At 36.5% G+C, this 19,380-nt stretch overlaps 1 protein-coding gene and 1 non-coding gene across 2 annotated transcripts; both read right to left on the bottom strand.

The window, feature by feature from the left end:
• Positions 1-1,174: 1,174 nt before the first annotated feature.
• On the bottom strand, positions 1,175-11,360 carry LOC115210774 (39S ribosomal protein L42, mitochondrial). The gene is made up of 6 exons (XM_029779494.2): positions 11,215-11,360; positions 8,323-8,389; positions 5,975-6,059; positions 4,540-4,572; positions 2,950-3,071; positions 1,175-1,322 (listed from the first exon to the last, which is right to left on the bottom strand). Exons 1-6 carry the CDS (start codon positions 11,342-11,344, stop codon positions 1,268-1,270), a joined length of 492 nt encoding a protein of 163 aa, XP_029635354.2. The 5' UTR covers positions 11,345-11,360; the 3' UTR covers positions 1,175-1,267.
• Positions 11,361-15,443: 4,083 nt separating this feature from the next.
• Positions 15,444-15,516, bottom strand: Trnaa-agc. The gene has a single exon. It is a non-coding gene; the product is annotated as a tRNA-Ala (tRNA).
• Positions 15,517-19,380: the final 3,864 nt, after the last annotated feature.

Below are 19,380 nucleotides of genomic sequence, written 5' to 3'. Positions count from 1 at the left end.
GCCCCTGTGCCGGTTGCACGTAAAAAGCACCCACTACACTCATGGAGTGGTTGGCATTAGGAAGGGCATCCAGCTGTAGAAACACTGCCAGATCAGACTGGAGCCTGGTGCAGCCTCCTGGTTTCCCAGACCCCAGTTGAACCGTCCAACCCATGCTAGCATGGAAAACGGACGTTAAACGATGATAATATACAGGGTGGCCCAAAAGTAGGTTTACAGTTATTCAACTATCTCTTTCGCATTCATATATTAACAGTTTAGATCTTAATTATAAAAAAATATGAAACCATTATTCTATGCTAATTTATTTCATTTTATCAAGCTCCCTTTTCAGTTTGTAAGATTGAAATTTAAATGTAATAAAATGTTTTAAAAGAAATTTGAAGTGCCTACGTGATAACTGTAAACCTACTTTTGGGCCACCTTGTATGTATGTATGTATGTGTGTGTGTGTGTGTCTGTTTGTTCCCGCATACTGGTGTTGATGTGTTTACGTCCTGTTACTTAGCAGTTCAGCAGAAGAGACAGATAGAATAAGTAGTAGGCTTAAAAAAATAAATCCTGGGGGTCATTTGTTCAACTAAAACCTTTCAAAGCAGTGCTCCAGCATGGCCACAGTCAACTGACTAAAATAAGTAGAAAAATAAACGACTTACAATTCTCGCTGGTAAGAACAAAGTTTCTAAAATGGGTAGAGAATTTCAAAGGATTGCTTTGGTGCAGCAGCAGAACATCCGTCATGTTTTCAGAAGATCTGTGTTCAAGTCCCACAGGCAGCCTTCAACTTCTTCAATTCAAAAGTTCCTTAACTCAATATTTACTTGTCAAGCTAAGTGAAATTGTGGTCATGGCTGGTGATGCATGAATGGTACCCATGTTGGTGATGCATGTCAGTGGCATATAAAAGGCACCCAGTATATTCTGTGGAGTGGCTGACATTAGGAAGGACATCCAGCCACAGAAACTACCAAATCAAAACAGATTGGAGCCTGGTGCAGCACTCCAGCTTAACGTCTAACCCATGCCAATATGGAAAACAAATGTTAAAAGATAACGATGATGATTTACATGCTATCATTAAATCTTATCTACATCAAGTTCTACAGTTAAAGACCCATTTGCAGTTATCAGAAAATGGTTGACAGACAACAAGAGAATCCCTTCAACAACAAAATGACAATATTTCTTAATAATTTATTTTCTTAAAAATATCCTTATTAACCTATCATTACAAAAGGATAAAATACAACAAAGGTAAGGTTATAAATCAAAGTCTTTCTCTGTCTTTTGGTTCATTTGGTTTTTTGTATCTTTTCTCTGGCCTGAAATGACAGGAAGAAATGTTATTACACAAATGTTACCTATTTTACATGACATGATTATCTTCAATAAAGTTTAACGCTTTAGCATTCAGATTACTCTCTCTCTCGCCAGGTAACCATGTACCTTCTCTATAGCAGGACACCTGTCTCTGCCACACTAACCTTTCATCATCTGACACAAGATCACATCCTTCAATGATCCCTCCCCTCTCAAAGACGCCTTGTCTTGCAAGTTATTTGGTGACCTTGCTGGTGCCATGTAAAAAGCATCCAGGAATGAAAGGCAAAGTTGACCTCAGTGGAATTTGAATTCAGAACATAAAGACAAATGAAATGCTGTTAACCAGTCTGCCAGCTCACCACCTTTACAATGGTTAATATTGATTAATCACTAGGGAAACTCATTGATTTTTCAGTATCCAAATTGTAACTATATGTATGAATAAATTAAATGTGAATTGCAGCTGGTAAAGATGGTACAATGACAGAATGGTCTTGGGCCTTCAACTACTGGAGTTGCAGGGGTACTGTCGTAACATACAATGTGTCTTGGGTATTTTAAAATTTGGCAGAGTTCATCTGTCTTTGTTTAACCCTTTGGCATTTAAACTGGCTATATCCGGCCAAAATATTCTACCTGGTTTATGTTCAAACTGGCCTTTCATATCTACCCTACAATATCATTCTAAAAAAAACAATCACTTCATCAAAATCTCAAAGCTATGAGATAATGCATGATTAACACAAAATAATTGAATAAATAAGCATTATATTTGACAGAATAATCTGAACACTAAAGGCTTAACCAGTCAAATTCTTCTAGAGAAGAAAACAAAGAATAGAGTCAACTTCAGCACTGCTCTGGTTCTTTAGTTATTGACTCCAAAAAGATGAAGGATGAAATTGACCTCAGTAAGATTTGAAAGCAGAAGACAGAGAACTGGAACAAATGATATACCTTTTATTTGACACCTTAATGCCTCTGCCAAGTCATGCTGGCATGGGCTAAATGGTTTGACCAGAGCTGGCAAGCAGGAGAGCTGCACCTGGTTCAAATCTGATTTGGCATGGTTTCTATGGTGGAATGCCCTTCCTAATACCAGTCACTTCACAAATGTGTGCTGGATGCTTTTAACGTGGCACCACACGCGCTTTATGTAGTATTGGCACAAGAGCTCTTTATGTGGTGCTGGCACAGGACTCTTGCAAGTCAATCCTATTCACCAAGGGGTGTGGCCTTAACACTTTTGCTGGCTCACTCAACTTTCAGTTCATAGTTCTCCTAGGATTATATGTAGCTACTGAGCCCCAACTACATGCTGTTAGGTTTATTTCACTCACCAGAAATCTATAGTAAACTCAGGCGACGGGCTGACAGAAACAGTAAGCACGCTGGGCGAAATGTTTAGCGGTATTTCATCTGTCGCTATGTTCTGAGCTCAAATACCGCCGAGGTCAACTTTGCCTTTCATCCTTTCAGGGTCAGTTAAATAAGTACCAGTTACGCACTGGGGTTGATATAATCCGTTTGTTTGTCCTTGTTTGTCCCCTCTGTGTGTAGCCCCTTGTGGGCAGTAAAGAAACAAGAAATCTATAGTAAACTCATTTATTATTTAAGTTCACTTACTTTGGAAACCATCGGTGTTTTGTTGTGAAGAATATGTTGGCAAGTTCCTGGTTTGTTGGTCCATCTGGTCTGAGACGTAGTTTTTCTGCCAGGAGATGCTGTACTTTCATAGGAGACTCAGCCTGATAGAATAATATTATTTAAACAGACAAGAGTAAAGTTATAGATCATTTCATATTTAATAGACAAAAGACAAATGAAAATAATAAGGATGTCTTTTTGTAGTAATTATAAGTATCTCTCACTAAAGATTAAGAGATTAACTATGTAGTGAACAAACTCATGTCTTTAACTACATCTTCCACAATAACATTCCTGAAAATGTTTTTTCATATGGAATTCCCTAACATAAAACCTATTTTCCTGTTATCTTCTATATTGCATGGAAATCAATGAACATCAAAATTAAATGAGAAAGCATGCTTCCATAGTACAGAAGATGCCTGTATTTTCATTCACTGACACCCCTAAAAAAAAGCATGACTACCATACAATCCCATTCACCAAACTGTATAAATCTGGGGAATCAAAACAAACAAACATTTATAAGGAACAGAAACAGAAATGAGTGATGTGATTACATTAGTTTTGAATTTGGAAGAATGAAATGGAAAGTTGACTTCACAAACGTAATGTATAATGTCAGAGATATTTAGTACCAGGTTCAGAGGGTCACCATTAATGGTAGCTGACCTACTCTTGGTGAATTCATGTAAATCACACACATACACAAAAGCAACAGATATTTTTATTTCTATTTTTATTAAACTAGCTCAGGTTAGTTAGTTCTGTACTGGCTATTATAAATTTTCGTATGAATTTCTAGTGAAGTTGGATTTCTTCCCTAACAAAGAGAAATCTATCTTATCTGTGTTATTGATAGATTGTCTAAAGAGAGTAACATAACTTGCTTAAGAGTACACTGCATTGTTTGAAATAATCACAGATTAAATCTGACCATCTCCACCACTTTTATTCTCAACTTGATCATCTCCTCCTCCCTCTATATCACTTGAAGTATTGTCTCCTTGTAGAATCAAGTTTTAGATTCTTCATCCTTCTTTCTCCAGGCTACCCCTCTTACACCATCTCTTTCATCACCTCACCCCTTCATTTCATCTTTCTACAACCAAAGTGATGACCATACTATCTTTTCTCTCCTCAAATGAAGGACAAGAGTCTGAAATATAAAATTCCTCCCTCCTTGCAGCAATTGAATTTCTCAAACACTTCTTTGAAATTATAGTCTGACATCTTAACCTCTCTACAGAAAATGAAAGTTTGTGATAGAAATACAGGAATTACAAATTTAACCAAACATATAACAAATTAAGGACTTACCTAAATTTAGATGCAAATTAGTCTTTAAAATATTCAAATATCTCATATTAATCACTTTATTATTATTTTATGTTTTCTCAGAGTAAGATCATTTATAATATATGTAATGATTAACATTTCAGTAGCCTTCAACTTAATTCTTACAAAATCATTTTCTCAACAGAAAGGTTAAATTCTCCTGAACAAATTCAAAGAGTTGCCAGAACTTTGTGTGTGCAAATTAGAATTGAAGTAAATATTTTTACAAACCTCTTGAATCTCTGGGAGTTTCCGAGGGAGTGGCTATAAAGAAAGAATGGTAAAAATAATTACAAAATTACAGAATAAAACAGAAATTGAAAAATGAATTATATCAATACTTAAATTCTTGTAGTGCTTCCTCTAAATAAACCTCCTGATTCTGTTAGAAACTGGCAAGTTTGAGAAAATGTAGTTGGTCTAGGATAAAAATCATAAAAATATAACTATTATCTGAATTTTTATGAAATTTGGTGAGATTTTACCTGTTGTCATGTTACTGTCACTTGCCCAGGTAGGTTGAATACAAGTAAGTTATTACACATAGATGCTGCAACATATTTATGAGATATTAATTTCTGGGCATTGATTACCTGTGTCAGAGCTCAATTTGTATACCAGTGGTCACTGTAACTTGGAAGCTGCATAACTATCATCTGAAAACCATTCTGAGATATACCACAACCTCCAGTTATGTAATAAAGGTTGTGTTGCCCTGTTGACATACAAACTTTGTGATCTCACTGTCCATCTTTCAGGAAAAAAGTTGCAGAAAATATTCAATGAGCTTTGCTTTCTAAGTGAAAAGGTCCCAGATCACTAATGAAAGCATTGATGTAATGCTTAACTACATGATTATTCCACCCCTTCTAAGAATGGATAAATCTCAATATAAATTGCAGTCACAATCACTTAGATGTCTAACATGTGTAGATGACACTGAAATATTTCTCTGATTGTTTTCTCTAAATACAAGCTCTTTTTCTCTAATTAAATCATTGATAAATAATAATAAATATGTCATTAATATATAATACCATGAAATTCTAACCCACTGTTTGAGCTGCTACCTACCATATGTGAAAACCAAAGGAAGAAAAGAATTCAATGAAATTCTCTTAATAAGCCACAAAAAACAAATGTATATAGTGTAAATGAAAAGTCTTTTGACAGGAATTTCTTTCTAGAAGGATGCCAAATTTTGTTCCTTGCACAGAAAAGTGCTTACTTCATGCTTTTTGATTCTAAACAAGAACACTCCTTGAACTGCGGTTACAGTACATTGCAACAGTTGCAGTTTCTAGGTGCATGGGACTTTAGGAGTTAATAAATGTAGAAAAGGAAGGACTGAACAGAAGTGATGTAGAGTAGCAGGAGTCTCATTTGTCAGTAACAACCTCTCTAGAGCTAGTTGTATGACAAAATGCACTTAGTGCATACTGTAATGTGGCTGGTGATATAAAAGGGTATACAGCCATAAGAATCATGCTAAAAGCGTGATATACATTACACAGATGGCCAATTCCCTCTGTTGCTATGTGTACCAGAGGAGGAAGGATTGCACCAAGTGAAACCCTGAAACCTGTTCAACCAATTGCAATGATGATTTAATTACACAGTAATTAAAAATGAATATAAAGCAAAGAAAGTAAAAATATCACCCCACCTTACTATATTCATATGGAAAAGGTATTTCTGGATGCCAACAGACAAATGTCATATTATCATCAGTTGTTCCAACCAAAACATTTCTGTAATGTAAATAAAAATGATTTTCAATTTACTTATTGTGCTATAAACAGATACTAACACAATTTCCTTTATTGGAGTATAGGTTAATGTCTTGAAATGAATCCTTCATTATATATAAATCTGAGCTGTTGTTGCCAACCAACAGGAAACGCCTAAACTTAGACACACACTCTTTCACAAATGTAAAGCAGACTTCAAACACACACACACACAAATGTATGTCAGTCTGTAAGAATATATGTGCATGTGTCTGAGTCTGAATATGTCTACATCTCCATCTGTGATGACACAAGCATGGTGGATGTTAGCTTGCTTCATGTAATAAGCCAAGAAATTATCTTTAATTAAAGTTACACTCTCTGATGAGGACAACCATTACTAATCCACACAAATAAAACAAGGTTAATGAAGACCACTCCGAAATCTTTACGTGGTGAAGAATCGATTTGAACAGTATGGTGAGCTGGACATAGTGCACTATCTTTATACTTCATTGGTAAAACAAAGTCCAATCATTTACTGTAAAATCTTAGAATGACTAGAAAAAATTAGATTTTACATGAATGAAACATAATTTGGACTTACAGGTCACGTCTAAACTGTAGATAATTTATGAAGCTGAAAACTAACTAGATGGGCTGAGGAATCCCTAACTGAGACTGAAGATATTGGTTTAAATGAAATTCCAAAAACAACTGCATTGTCAGGAGATGCATACTACTTTGATAAGACAAAACAGTGGTACTTATTCTAATTGTCTCTTTTGCCAAACTGCAAAGTTATGGGACATAAACACTAGCACCAGATGTCAAGTGGTGGTGGGGGACAAACACAGACACACACGCATCCATTTCCAAATAAGTCTATCTATCTATCTCTCTATTTATCTATCTATCTATCTATCTATCTATCTATCTATCTATCTATCTATATATATATATATATATCAATATCAATAATAGAGTGATTGTTTCTTGTCAGGAACAAAAAGATTAATAGGACTGCTATAGAAGTGCTCTATTAAAAGAGACAAAAATATCAAACTAAAGTTATTGAACAAACAAATGCAAAATAATGTTCGAATTATGAAATGCTATGCGGATGACCTTGCATTTGTTTGTTCAATAACTTTAGTTTGATATATATATATATATATATATATATATTATATATATATATATATATATGATGGGCTTCTTTCAGCTTCTGTCTACCAAATCCACTCACAAGGCTTTGGTTGGCCCGCCCAGTGAGACTGAACCTGAAATCAAGTGGTTGGGAAGCAAGCTTCTTACCACACAGACATGCCTGTGCCTTTATGTTATTAATTATCTTGAGAGTTAATAAATCTATTTACTTCATAAACCTTAAATAACAGTGAAACTATCAAAAATAAATTATCCAAGAGAAGAAATATAATAATGAGCAGATGGTGTAGTACAAAGAATAAGATGAAGTTAAAATAAGCTTCTAAAAGAAAGGTATCAAAGATAAAAGCTATCAATGAAACTAATTTGTGTGCTTTCTTAAAGACCACCAACATTTAACCCTTTAGTGTTTAAACTAGCTATATCTGGCCCAAATATTCAACCTGTATTATGTTCATGCTAGCCAGATCTGGCCTCTCACGCCTATCCTACAATGTCATTCTAAAAACAAACAACCATATTATTGAGATCTCAAAGCTACAATTACAATGCATGATTAAATGAAAACAATGTGAATAAATAATATTACTTTTGACAGAGTAATCTGAATGCCAAAGGGCTGGGATACAAATACAATCCTGATTTAGAGAATGGTGATTATCAGTCACCACCACAATCACCCAGGCAGTGGTGGCAGTGAGTGCCACTCATTTAATATCCACTTCATCATGCTTGCATGGATCAGACAAAATACAGCAACTTTATTTACTAATGGGTTTTTTTTCCTTAATTTTGACCAGAGACTTGGCTTTGAAGTTTACATTTTAGCAATATTACAAAAACAAATTATAATGTTAATGCTTTTGTTACCATATTTTTACTGCCATACACTGCTTTTGTTTCAATTAAGTTTGAAGAATAGTGAAGAATATAGTAAAATAACTTTGTCATGAGAAAGCTGGTATTTGGTTATTGTATTGTGAAGTCAGGGATTAGACAGATATTTAATCTAACTGAACTACAGAGTCAGAGTTTAATGTTGAAACTAAGATAAATGTTTTATCGCAAATACAGTAAACCCTTTTTATATCAAATGTAAAAAAAATTAATTTACTTCTTGGATTTAAAATGTGCATTTCCTGATGAATTGTGTCTTGTAGGTAAGACTAAACTTGGAATACCTGCAATAGATAAAAATTAATGTATGACATCAGACATATCAAAACAAATTTTAAAATTCATGAGACCAGTGCTAACTTCCTTAATTTTTAGCATTGAATAGAAAATAAAATACAATTTACTTTGTCAAAAAGTAAACCTATGAAGTAAAGTGTTTTTTAGTTTGTTATTTTGATGAGTGTTTGAAGATTAATTGAATGTGTCACTAACACAAATGTAAACACACTAACACCAATTGTAGAGCAGTGGTGGGGACAAATATAGACACACACACAGTTATCTCTCTCTATATAAAATTCTTTGTCTGTCTGTTCCCTATGCATTCTCAAACAGCTAAATCAAATCAAATTTTATAAGGTAATAGTATCAGACCCCATGAGTGTCGACATGTAATTTTTTTCATTTGGATTAAAACAATATAACACTGGCATTGGTTAGGTATTACATGTCAAAAGTGAAAGAAAAACATCTATAGCATAATCTCTATAGGTATAAAATTCTTTGTCTCTCTGTTTCCAATGCATTCTCAAACGGCTCAACCAAATCAAATCAAATTTTACAAGACTCAAATTATCAGACTCTGTGAGTGTAACATGTCATTTTTTTTCATTTGGATTAAAACAATATAACATTGGCACTGGTTTGGTATTACGTATCAAAAGCAAAAGAATAACATTTATATTGTAACATGATATAATAGTTTCACTTTTAATTAAGATCATCTTATTTTTATCAGATTCTTTCTTCACAACTCCTGAAACTGCTTTCAGATATGAGCCATCCCATTCTTATAAAAATGATAATTTTGTCCAAATTGGTGTGCTAAACTCAAATTGTCATTTCTGCAAAGCTTTACAATTTCCAAATGAAATTAATGGCATGTGCTGCTCAGGCAGTAAGGTAACCTCTTATGGATCTTCTGGAAGGCACTTCCATTCACTCAAAGAATTTTCTGAACAATATCAGACAATACAACTCTACATTTCAAATGACACTGTTTGGTTTATCTAAGAAGATAGTTGAATATGGATTTACACCGACATTTAAAGTTCAAAGGCAAGTCTATCACCTCACCTCACAAATGAACAACCAGTTCCTCTAAATTTACTTTGAGTGATGTACAACAACAAACCTGAAGGAGTTGTCAAAACTTCGAACAATGGCTTGTGTTAGATGCAGTGCTGACTGCCACAAAGGAGAGTATATCCACTGACAGCTTTTCATTGTGTTCAAAAATCACACACCCCTCATCCCCAATTTTCCATGACAGGTTAGGGCTTGGAATACTCCAAATGGATGTATAGCATATTGCTTAGTCGAATTAGCCCATCATTTACTCCACAAATGTTTTGTTGCCAATGCCGCACTTTCCCATATCACCTGTTTCAACATATCTGTAATATATATATATACAAACTATACCATTTTAATTTTGAGCAACACCAGGTATCTCTGCTAGTATGTATATATGTGTGTGTATATATACACACACAGTTTCCGTCTACTAATTCCATTCACAGTGCTTTGGTCAGCCTGAGGCTATAGAAGAAGACACTTGCCCAAGATGCCCTGCAATGGGACTGAATCTGCCTAAAAACATATCAAAAGGTCAGTCTATCGAAGTATAAATACAACGATGTGGCTATAAAACAGAGAAACAAGAAATTACATAAAACGTCGATCCTTGAAACACAAGTTTAAATCTAAAAAATAAATCTAAAAATATTGCAAAATTCGAATTCATTTTCCCACGTTTTCCCTTGTTAAACAATCTGTTACTTTATCGAAGTAATAACTAGTTCCATTATTACGAGGTTCGCGGCTAATACTGTCTCACATGCTCTGGATTATATCGTAGCTAAAACAGCGCCTAGCTCATCACGGTTCCTTCTTTGTCGACCGGTATACTTTTCAGCGATGAGTGTACGCTCATCAAGTTGCCCTAAGCTACGATCTCTACTTGTGTGAACCACAAATACCACTCTAGAGTTACCGACGGTGAGTTTTAAAAGGAGCTTCGATGTTGCCGGTTCCCATCACAACTGGAGACTGTTGGCCTCGAACGCAACGACGACAGGCGCCCAAATGGGATAAAGCTTTTTACCCGTGCCAGAGTACAAGTCGCTCACTTGGGACGTCACATGTGACATATTCTACAATGCCCACCTGGTGGCTTTGGACATCATCTCGGGAGCTACTCATTAATGAGAAGATTCTTTTTAAGCTCTTAAGAGCACATATACAGTCAGTCTTTGAACAGTATCTCTCCTCCTCCAAAATAGGATGGAGGTGTGACGTCTTACAGAAGAAACCAGTGAAGTGGAGTAAAACAATACAATGGGCATCGGCTGACAGTTCTTCACGATAACACTTTTACTATCTTATTCACGGGATGTAGATGAAGGAAATTGTTTAGGAGGGGAGATTGTTGTTTACATGGATAAGTTGACTTTGTGGGCAATATAAAGATCCTCACCCGGGAACAAAAAAACCCAGCCAGGGTGATGTTAACAAGTGTGTGGAAAACGAATATAAAAAAAAAATGCGTGCTGACTACCCTGGTGGCTGGATGGGACTTTCGGAAAATTCACAAGATCCGATTTTTAGGTCATAAATTCGGGTAAAATGGATATATATTGATTTTTCTTTTTTAAGGAATCCCACGTTTTTTGTTATGGAGGATCGAAGAAATAACATGCTGAAGGTCACATCTACAGAACAATAATAATTGACATTTCTCAAGAAAAATAACTTCCGATAAAAATTACGAAAATAGTTCTATAGCGAATGAAATGAATTAGTTAAATAATGTAAAGTAAATACAAACCGCTTATTTTAGGACGTTGTAAAACAGAAATTATACATTTTGAGACCAGCGTCATTTTCTTAACTACAAAATCGGTGTTGCAGGAAGCGGTGTTATGGAACAAAGTGTTCCCTTTAATTTTCACCGACATAATTGAAAAAAATAGTTAATAAATTTCGTTTTTGGATTTGGTTTGCAAGATTCTTTATGTGAGTTCGCGTATTGAAGCATATACTGTTGTGTCGGGGGAGAGTCATTCTCTTTTAGTGCCTTATAATTTAACACACACACCGGTAAAATTTTCACTCTTTTCCTTCTTATTTTTCTAAAATTTTATTTGCGTCTTGCAACCTTTTCAATAGTTTTGACTCTAAACTGCCATCCCTAAATATTTAAAAACTCCTTTATTAATTGACTCTGACATTTCAACAGTTACATACATGCATGCATGCATACATACATACATACATACATACATACATACATACATACATACATGCATAGACACATACACACATACATACACACATACACACACACACACACGCACACACACACACACACACATACATACATACATACATACATACATACATACATACATACATACAAGGATCTTTTCGGTTTGAACGGCAGTTTTTAACATAATTTCTTGGTAACTAAAAAATTTTAAACTTCGTATACTGGTAGAATGTGTTTATAAAACATCATTTACTCTTGGCTTTCTTGAGAAAATTCTGTAGTTTGTAACATATTTCGTCTTTAATCTCTTGCATTTCGGCAATTTTAACCAATCAATGTTGTTGATGTTGAAATTCCAATAAAGTAGCCTTGGATCTAGGTTAGAAACCGGTTCTTATACCAACATTTGGACTGCTTGATTGGACGTTTGGTAAAATCCGAGTCATTGATGGGAAAACCTGAAAAATACTAACAAGCATACATAATTTCCACATAAACGGTGACATAGCCCGCCCCTACCTAAAACGAAAATAAGGCAGAAGAGGCTTAACATCGATCCAAAATGCCTTTGAATGTCGCATCATATCCCTTCGGCAACACCTTTTAACCACCAAGTGTCGAATTGCATCCCTTGGCCAAGTTTGCATACATGAAGCTGATAACATCACAAGACTTGGAAGGCAGCTCCTTGAGCAACACTCTTTGTCTGATAACCTAGAATACATGCCCAAAGAAGTCGCACGACTCTACCGCAACGTATCATCAGATGAAAGGACGAGCCTATATGAGCAGAAGTCTATGCATGGATATGTTAGTAGAAAGCTCCGTGATGATAGTAACATCGACCATCAAAGCAGTTTATCATGGACCAATAGCCGGATTACTACCTCCCACTTTGAAGGCTATGCGTTTGCAATCCAGGAACAGAAAATATCAACCAAGTACTTGATGCACAAAAGGGATAGAGATGCAGGTAAAACCGTAAAGTGTAACAACCGATGCAGACTTAGTGGAATTCACACTGAAGATATCACCCACATCATAAGCAGTTATCCGAAAATGTCATCGCGGTATTATCTACCGATGAGACATGGCGTTGTAGCTAGGACACTCTATAATGAAATCAGTCGGAAGGATAATCCCGAGGACAAAGAAATAAGAACCCACAGTATGGTAGAAGCCATAGCCACTCATAATAAGAAGAAATACTGGTGGAATGTACCAGTGAAGACCAAGACCTCAATAAAATGTCATCACAACAGACCTGATATTATGATTTAGGATAGAGAAGAGAAACTGTGCACAGTTGTGGGAATTAGCTGCCCAGCGGATTTTAACATAAAGATGAAGATCAGTGAAAAAGAGAACTATTGAGAAATCTGCAGTTACTCTAACCAGATTACAAGTTCGTTTTATACCTTTAATTATTGGAGTCCTAGGATATATAACACTGCCTAAATACCAATATTGAGAAATTAGGCTTCTCAAAACCAGAAAAGAGAAAGCTAATTCGAAGACTACAGATCCGATCCATCACTGGGACTGTAAAAGTCTGTGAAACTTTCCAGAAGTTTATCATTTAGATATATATGAGCACATCATTTGCATCACTTTTTTTTTCTTCATTTACCCATTTTTAATTATCCATTTGAGAGCACAGCTGTCCACTTCATAATCATTTCCATGCTTTTCTTCTTAAAGACTCTAAATATGCATTGTAAAACAAAAAAAAGTTTTAGGTCCTGTCACCTCTTTTGACTTCGTTAAATATTGAAATCTTATCAGGAAATAGCGATAAATAAAACCCTCACAGCAGGTTCAGTCGAAACCCTCCCACATCCTGGATGCTGAGGTAAATAAGAGTGTCACAGCTTCCGTAGCCGAACAGAACAAATTGAGACATTCAGAGAGGCTGGGCCACTAACGGCGAAGGTTTTCTCATCGTTGGCGGCTCGCCTTACCGAAGTGTCAGTCGATGCCTATTAGGGTGCTTAGCAGTTCCAACGCCTCAGCCTCGCCATCGTCCGTGGTAATGTTGCGAGTGTGTTGGCTTGCTTCAGTAGGCTCTGTTAAATCATGTGGTGAGCGACCAATTGAGGCACTTAATGTTGAAGCGATGAATTTTTCCTTTTTTCTTTTTCCTTTTTTTTTTTTTTTGCAGTAGAGGGATGTGAATGGTAAAATTATAACCGGGGTAAAATGAATAGCTTCTGATTTCTCGTTACTTTTTCCCTATCTGTTTGAAAACATTATATTGAAAGTATTGCATCATCATTTTTTACTCTTGCATCATTTTTATAACTAAAAATTGGTCGGCATTGTTGTTGTTGAAGTTGAAAGAGTTTGGAACATAGGTGACAGGTATTTTTTTTTTCAAGCAAGTTTTCCACAACTTTGTCTCGATTGTAACTGAGATCTCTATATATAAATGGCAAAATGTCTGTGTGTGTGTGCGTGTCCTTTATACAAATCCACAATTTTTCAGTTAGAGGGCTCGCACTTTCTATGGTCATTCAAAACCGTCCAAGGGTGGTCGCGCACATCTTTACATTTCCCCAGTCACACCGCAAAGCCATTAAAAAATCAATAGAAGTGACTTTTTTTTTGTGAATTTTCTATCCAAAACCCAATCAAAATGCCCGAAACTTGATACGCCAATTGAATGCCAGCTAGCTGTATGTGATTGGTCGGAGATTTGGACAGTACGCGCGTGTATGTGCGCACGCACGCAGCTGTATATGCATGCACTAGCACTATGACCCGGCGTTGCCGAGTCATAGTGCTAGTTACTAATAAAATATCTGGATAAGTTTCAGTGTTTAACAATCAACATTCTTTTCTCCGTTGATAATTTTCAATTTTCAAAAAAAAAAAAAAAAAAAAAAAAAAAAAAGGAAAAATTCTAAAAGGGAGTAAAATGAGTAATAACGAATTTCACTAATTTCTTCTCTAACTGCATGAATCGTAAATATACCGAGAAGAGAGCCACCCCAGGAGATCGTGAAGAAGCTATACAGAATACTTTATGTTGAGTTTTTGATTTAGTCGAATTTCATATCATGTACCATTTTCCATGATCCTCTTTTATTTGAGCTAGATATCTAAAATTTTTGTCGCCTTTCTGATCTTTCTGATGTCGAAGGATGGTTATTGATGCGTATGAATCTATTTTCAAATATAATTCTGGAGAATTGGAGAGGCAAATTTACCTTATCTTAGCTTACTCATTTTGTCCCGGCTAAAGTTATCTTTTTTATGTTCAAACAGAACGTTGATAATTTTCTTAAATATAGTGTTCAGCTTATGTTATGCTTTTAAAGCATTTAGAGAAGGTCATTTGCTTAGCTGATATAGTTTTTGTAATGTTGTGAACGTTTGTAAAAGATTTTTTTTCTCGAAGTCAAGAATGCAGTAAAAACTCCCCATTGCGCTCCCTCTCTACTATTCTACTACTTAACGATGGCCAGAAGCATGAAGATTTCTCGTTCTTTAATACAATTTGGAGAAATTTCCTTAATTAATGATATTGGATAATGTAATTCATCTGTGTCTGAAAAAGATAGGATATTCACAGCTTCAACGGTATTGATTAACCTACTCGATCGGGGTTGATGTAGGATTAGGCGATAGAAATCAGTTATGATAATAGCTGTAATTGGTATAAAAACATCACCGATTAATAATAACATTTAATGTTGGTGACATGAATCATCTAAAAATAAAGGAAAAATGAAACTGAATTTTAAAAAAATACAAAAAAGTCTCCTCCCTCCAAAAAATAATGTGCCTGGAGAATCCGGGCATCGATCCCGGTACCTCTCGCATGCTAAGCGAGCGCTCTACCATCTGAGCTAATTCCCCTTCCACAGAAAATAGCGAGAATTTATAATATAAATAATTTTTAATGTCTAACTCTTAAGTAGATAATTATTGGGTAGTTGCTATAGAGGAAATTGTAATGAAAAATTCTTTTGAATTACACAGAAACCAGAGAAGATAAAAATAGTAAAAAAGAGCATATTCTACTGATATCTTTCTCTCTTCTTTATGCGCTTCTGTGTCACTGTTTACTACTTTAATGTCAGACGCTACAATGGCGATCCTATTGTTATGTGTCCTATATAAATATAAAGTATTATATCATAAATATCTTTTCATTTATACTTTCTTCCAGTTTTTTTCTTTTCTTGTGTTTCAATTGAATTATTGCGCGTCATTTTATGCTGTAAAATATGACTAAAGAGGGAAAGTACATATAGTCGTCCAATTGTTAATTTAGTATATTTCTGAAATTAGTTTATTGGGAAAAGGAATATATTATACAAATTAATTAGAAAGAAAATGAGGGGAAAGACGGATAAAACAGTAAATAAACAATCAAAACAGGGTATGCGCACCCTCCTTAAATTATATAGATCGTGTCATGGGATACTGGCATTCCTTCGTTATAAATTGTAAATAAAAAATTTCTCGAAGTAATTTTTTCCATCTGCAGACGTAAATAAAGGTGTCCGCTATCTCGACTGAAACCCATTCAAATAACTTACAAAGAGGATATTTGGCACCTTGCAATGTATTCTTTTCATTGTTTGAATGACTTCAAAGCGATTCTACTCTGGGCAAGCAAATTTCCAGTTTTGACAAACTTATTCTGATAACTGACAATGTCAAAATAAAAACTTCTTTTTTTGATGTCACAAAGCTAAAAAAAAACAAAAAACAAAAATAAAAATGAAAAAGAATATAGTCGGAAAATGGAAATAGTAAGAAATATATAAATTTAATAGATACTTTAAACAAAGGATTGACGATATTATTATTATATATACCGTATTTACTTGTGTATATGTCTCACTCTTTTATATTTCATTTTAACGGAGAAAACTCGTGTTACATACACAGGACAATAAAAAATTTAACACTAAAATAGGAGTGTGACTTTCACATGAGTAAATACGATATATTGCAGTTATTATTCACTATTTTTCAGCGAATCGATCACTGCTTCCACGTATTGCTGATGACAAGACATATAAGTCTTGAACTTAGTCCTTTGCTCTAAGAGCACAGACTTTACATTATTGTCTAGGATACACTACATCTAAGGATAGAGGCAATATGGCTGAATGGTCAAGAAGTTCGCTTTGCGACACCGTACTCCGGGTTCGATCATAGTTCGTGACATTTTGTACAAATGTCATTTTCTATAGCCCAATTTTACCTTGTGAGTAAAATTTAGTTGAAGAAGGTCGCCAGGTCTATTGTACCTGTAATTCGCAAAGGTACAGCCTAGTCACACTGATTCTATCTAAGAAGTTAAAAGTAAATGTGTCTGTGGAATACTCAGCCAGTTATATGTTAATTCAGGAGCAGATAATGCTTCAAGTGATTGAACGATAGAATTCGCACCGTCGAACGACGTGTGTATGTATTTATGTGTGTGTGTGTATATGTATATAAATGTTTCGGAAAAGGCTTTTTCTAGTCTGTCGACAGAGACAGTCTCTTTTTTTCCGTGAGTGACCACAGTGAACAGTTTCGGTGTGCTTTTAAGAACGCGATAGGGTACAGTGTAGGGAGGTGTGAGCGGTCCCTTGTCGGCATCGTTTTACAAATAAGTCCAGGTAGAAATATCCGGAGGTACTGCAGAGGAAATAGACTGTCACGAGGAAGCATTGGTATCAGGTCAGCAAAGAATGTCCTGAGTCGCGTGACGTAAGATGTGGGGTCCGCATTTTGTCCAGGAAGTGCTAAGGTGGTGCCATACAGGGGCTCAGCGGAGGAGTAGCCTAAATCTTCCTTGCCAGCTGAGCGGCACCCTAGCAGAACAATGAGGAGAAACTCGGACCAACGATGAGGGTCAGGAGCCGTGCGAATAGTGGCTTTAAGCTGTCGGTGTAATCTTTCCACCATTCCGTTCACGACAGGATGGTAACTGGTGGTAATGATGTGCTGAACTCCGAGCAATCTCTAAAGCTTACGGAACAGACAAGCTTCAAATTGGCGTCCACGATCAGTAGTAATTCTAGAAGGTACTCCGAAGCGAGATATCCACCCAGAGATGAATGCTCTGGCGACTGTTTCCGCGGAGATGTCCACGCGAGGAATGGCTTCAGGCCATCTGAAGAAACGGTCGATGCTGGTCAATATATAAGTAAATCCACAACTGACCGACCAAAGATCAACCAGGTCGAAGTGTATGCGACGGAACCAGGTGTCCAAGTGGTGCTCTCACGTGACGAATCACCTTGGAACGCTGACATGGTAGACAGGCACGTGACCAAGCAGTAATAGACCGTCGCATATATGGGCCGAGATAAGCTTTACCATGGCCGCAATGCCGGAGTGTGATAGAGAATGCAGTGCTTCAAAAACAGCACGACGGTGACATTCAGGAACGAGGGGTCGTGGTGACCCGGTAGAAACATCGTAGAGAATGGTTCCTTCAGAAAAAGGCAGAGGCAGGTGTTCAAACTTGTGGTGAAGAGCTATCCAGAGAGTCCAAAGAGGGTTGGTCAGTAGCCATAGCAACCAAATCAATCGAAGCAGGAGACGACAATGCACCGATAGGCAGGCGAGATAAGCCGTCGGCGGGGATGTTGTCAGTGCCTGCGGTGCGGCAAATGTCACTAGTGAACTGTGATATATAGTCTAATTGCTTCGTTTCTCTGGGCGAGTACCGGTCAGTTTTTGCAAAGAGAGCGAACGTTAGCGGTGTGTGATCGGTGAAAATCGCGAAATCTCTACCTTCGAGAAGATGAGAGAAATGCTTCACCGCCAGGTAAATCGCAAATAGTTCTTTACCAAATACACTATATCTTAGTTCAGCATTTTTCAGCTGGCGCGAGAAAAAGGCTAATGGCTAGCTTCGGTTGTTGACAGATTGCTCTAAAACTGCGCCTATAGCAGATGATGACGCATCAACAGTAAGTGATAATTTTGCATCTGGAACAGGATGAGCGAGGAAAGATGCTTGAATAAGGACAGCTTTGACAGATTCAAAAGCTTGGATGACTGTAGGAGACAGTGTTATCTAGGCGTCTTTCTTTTGTTGATCTTTCAAGTGCTGGGTCAAAGGAAGTATCTTCTCCGCACATTTAGGAATGAAGCGTCGATAATAATTGATTAAACCAATAAAATTTCTGAGCTGTTTTAAGGAAACAGGAGGAGACAAGCGTTTGATGGTTTCTACCTTAGAGAGCAGCGGACGAATACCGTCAGAGTCAATGAGGTGTCCCCAAAATTCCAAACTGGTAGAATTGAAGACACACTTAACCGAGTTGATCTTCACATTATAGGAACGTAGGCGCTTAACAGCTGGGTCAAGTGTTGGAAGTGCTGGTTTGGAGTACCACTGGCGATTAGAAGGTCATCGACGTATGTGTAGACAAAATCTAACTCACGAACGACCTCATCAATGAACCTTTGGAACGTGCTGGCCGCATTACGAAGTCCAAACGGCATAGACAAGAATTCAAACGCTCCAAAAGGCGTGATGACAGCTGTCTTTGCAATGTCGTCGGGGGGTGGGGGTGACTAGGATTTGATGGTACGCGCGTACCAAGTCGATCTTAGAAAAAATCTTACAGCCACGCATGCAGACGAAAAATCCTGAACATTAGGGAGGGGATGGCGATCTGCGACAGTGAGAGTGTTAAGACGTCTAAAATCTCCAGCCGGTCGGAAAACAGAGTCATTCTTCCTGGCCATGTGTAGAGGTGCTGC

Source organism: Octopus sinensis, linkage group LG4, assembly GCF_006345805.1.
Source record: "Octopus sinensis linkage group LG4, ASM634580v1, whole genome shotgun sequence".
NCBI lineage: Eukaryota > Metazoa > Mollusca > Cephalopoda > Octopoda > Octopodidae > Octopus > Octopus sinensis.
Note: the sequence above shows the minus strand (reverse complement) of the source record. Positions and strands in the feature narration are given on the sequence as shown.

Bases quoted from the DNA above. Each gene is read 5' to 3' on its own strand.
- LOC115210774 (XM_029779494.2), bottom strand. From the start codon at position 11,344: ATGTCGGTGAAAATTAAAGGGAACACTTTGTTCCATAACACCGCTTCC. The intron at 8,390-11,214 runs GTTTGTATTTAC...TATCTATTGCAG, and splicing joins ACAACGTCCTAAAATAAGCG to GTATTCCAAGTTTAGTCTTA. The intron at 6,060-8,322 runs GTAAATTAATTT...TTTACATTACAG, and splicing joins GCACATTTTAAATCCAAGAA to AAATGTTTTGGTTGGAACAA.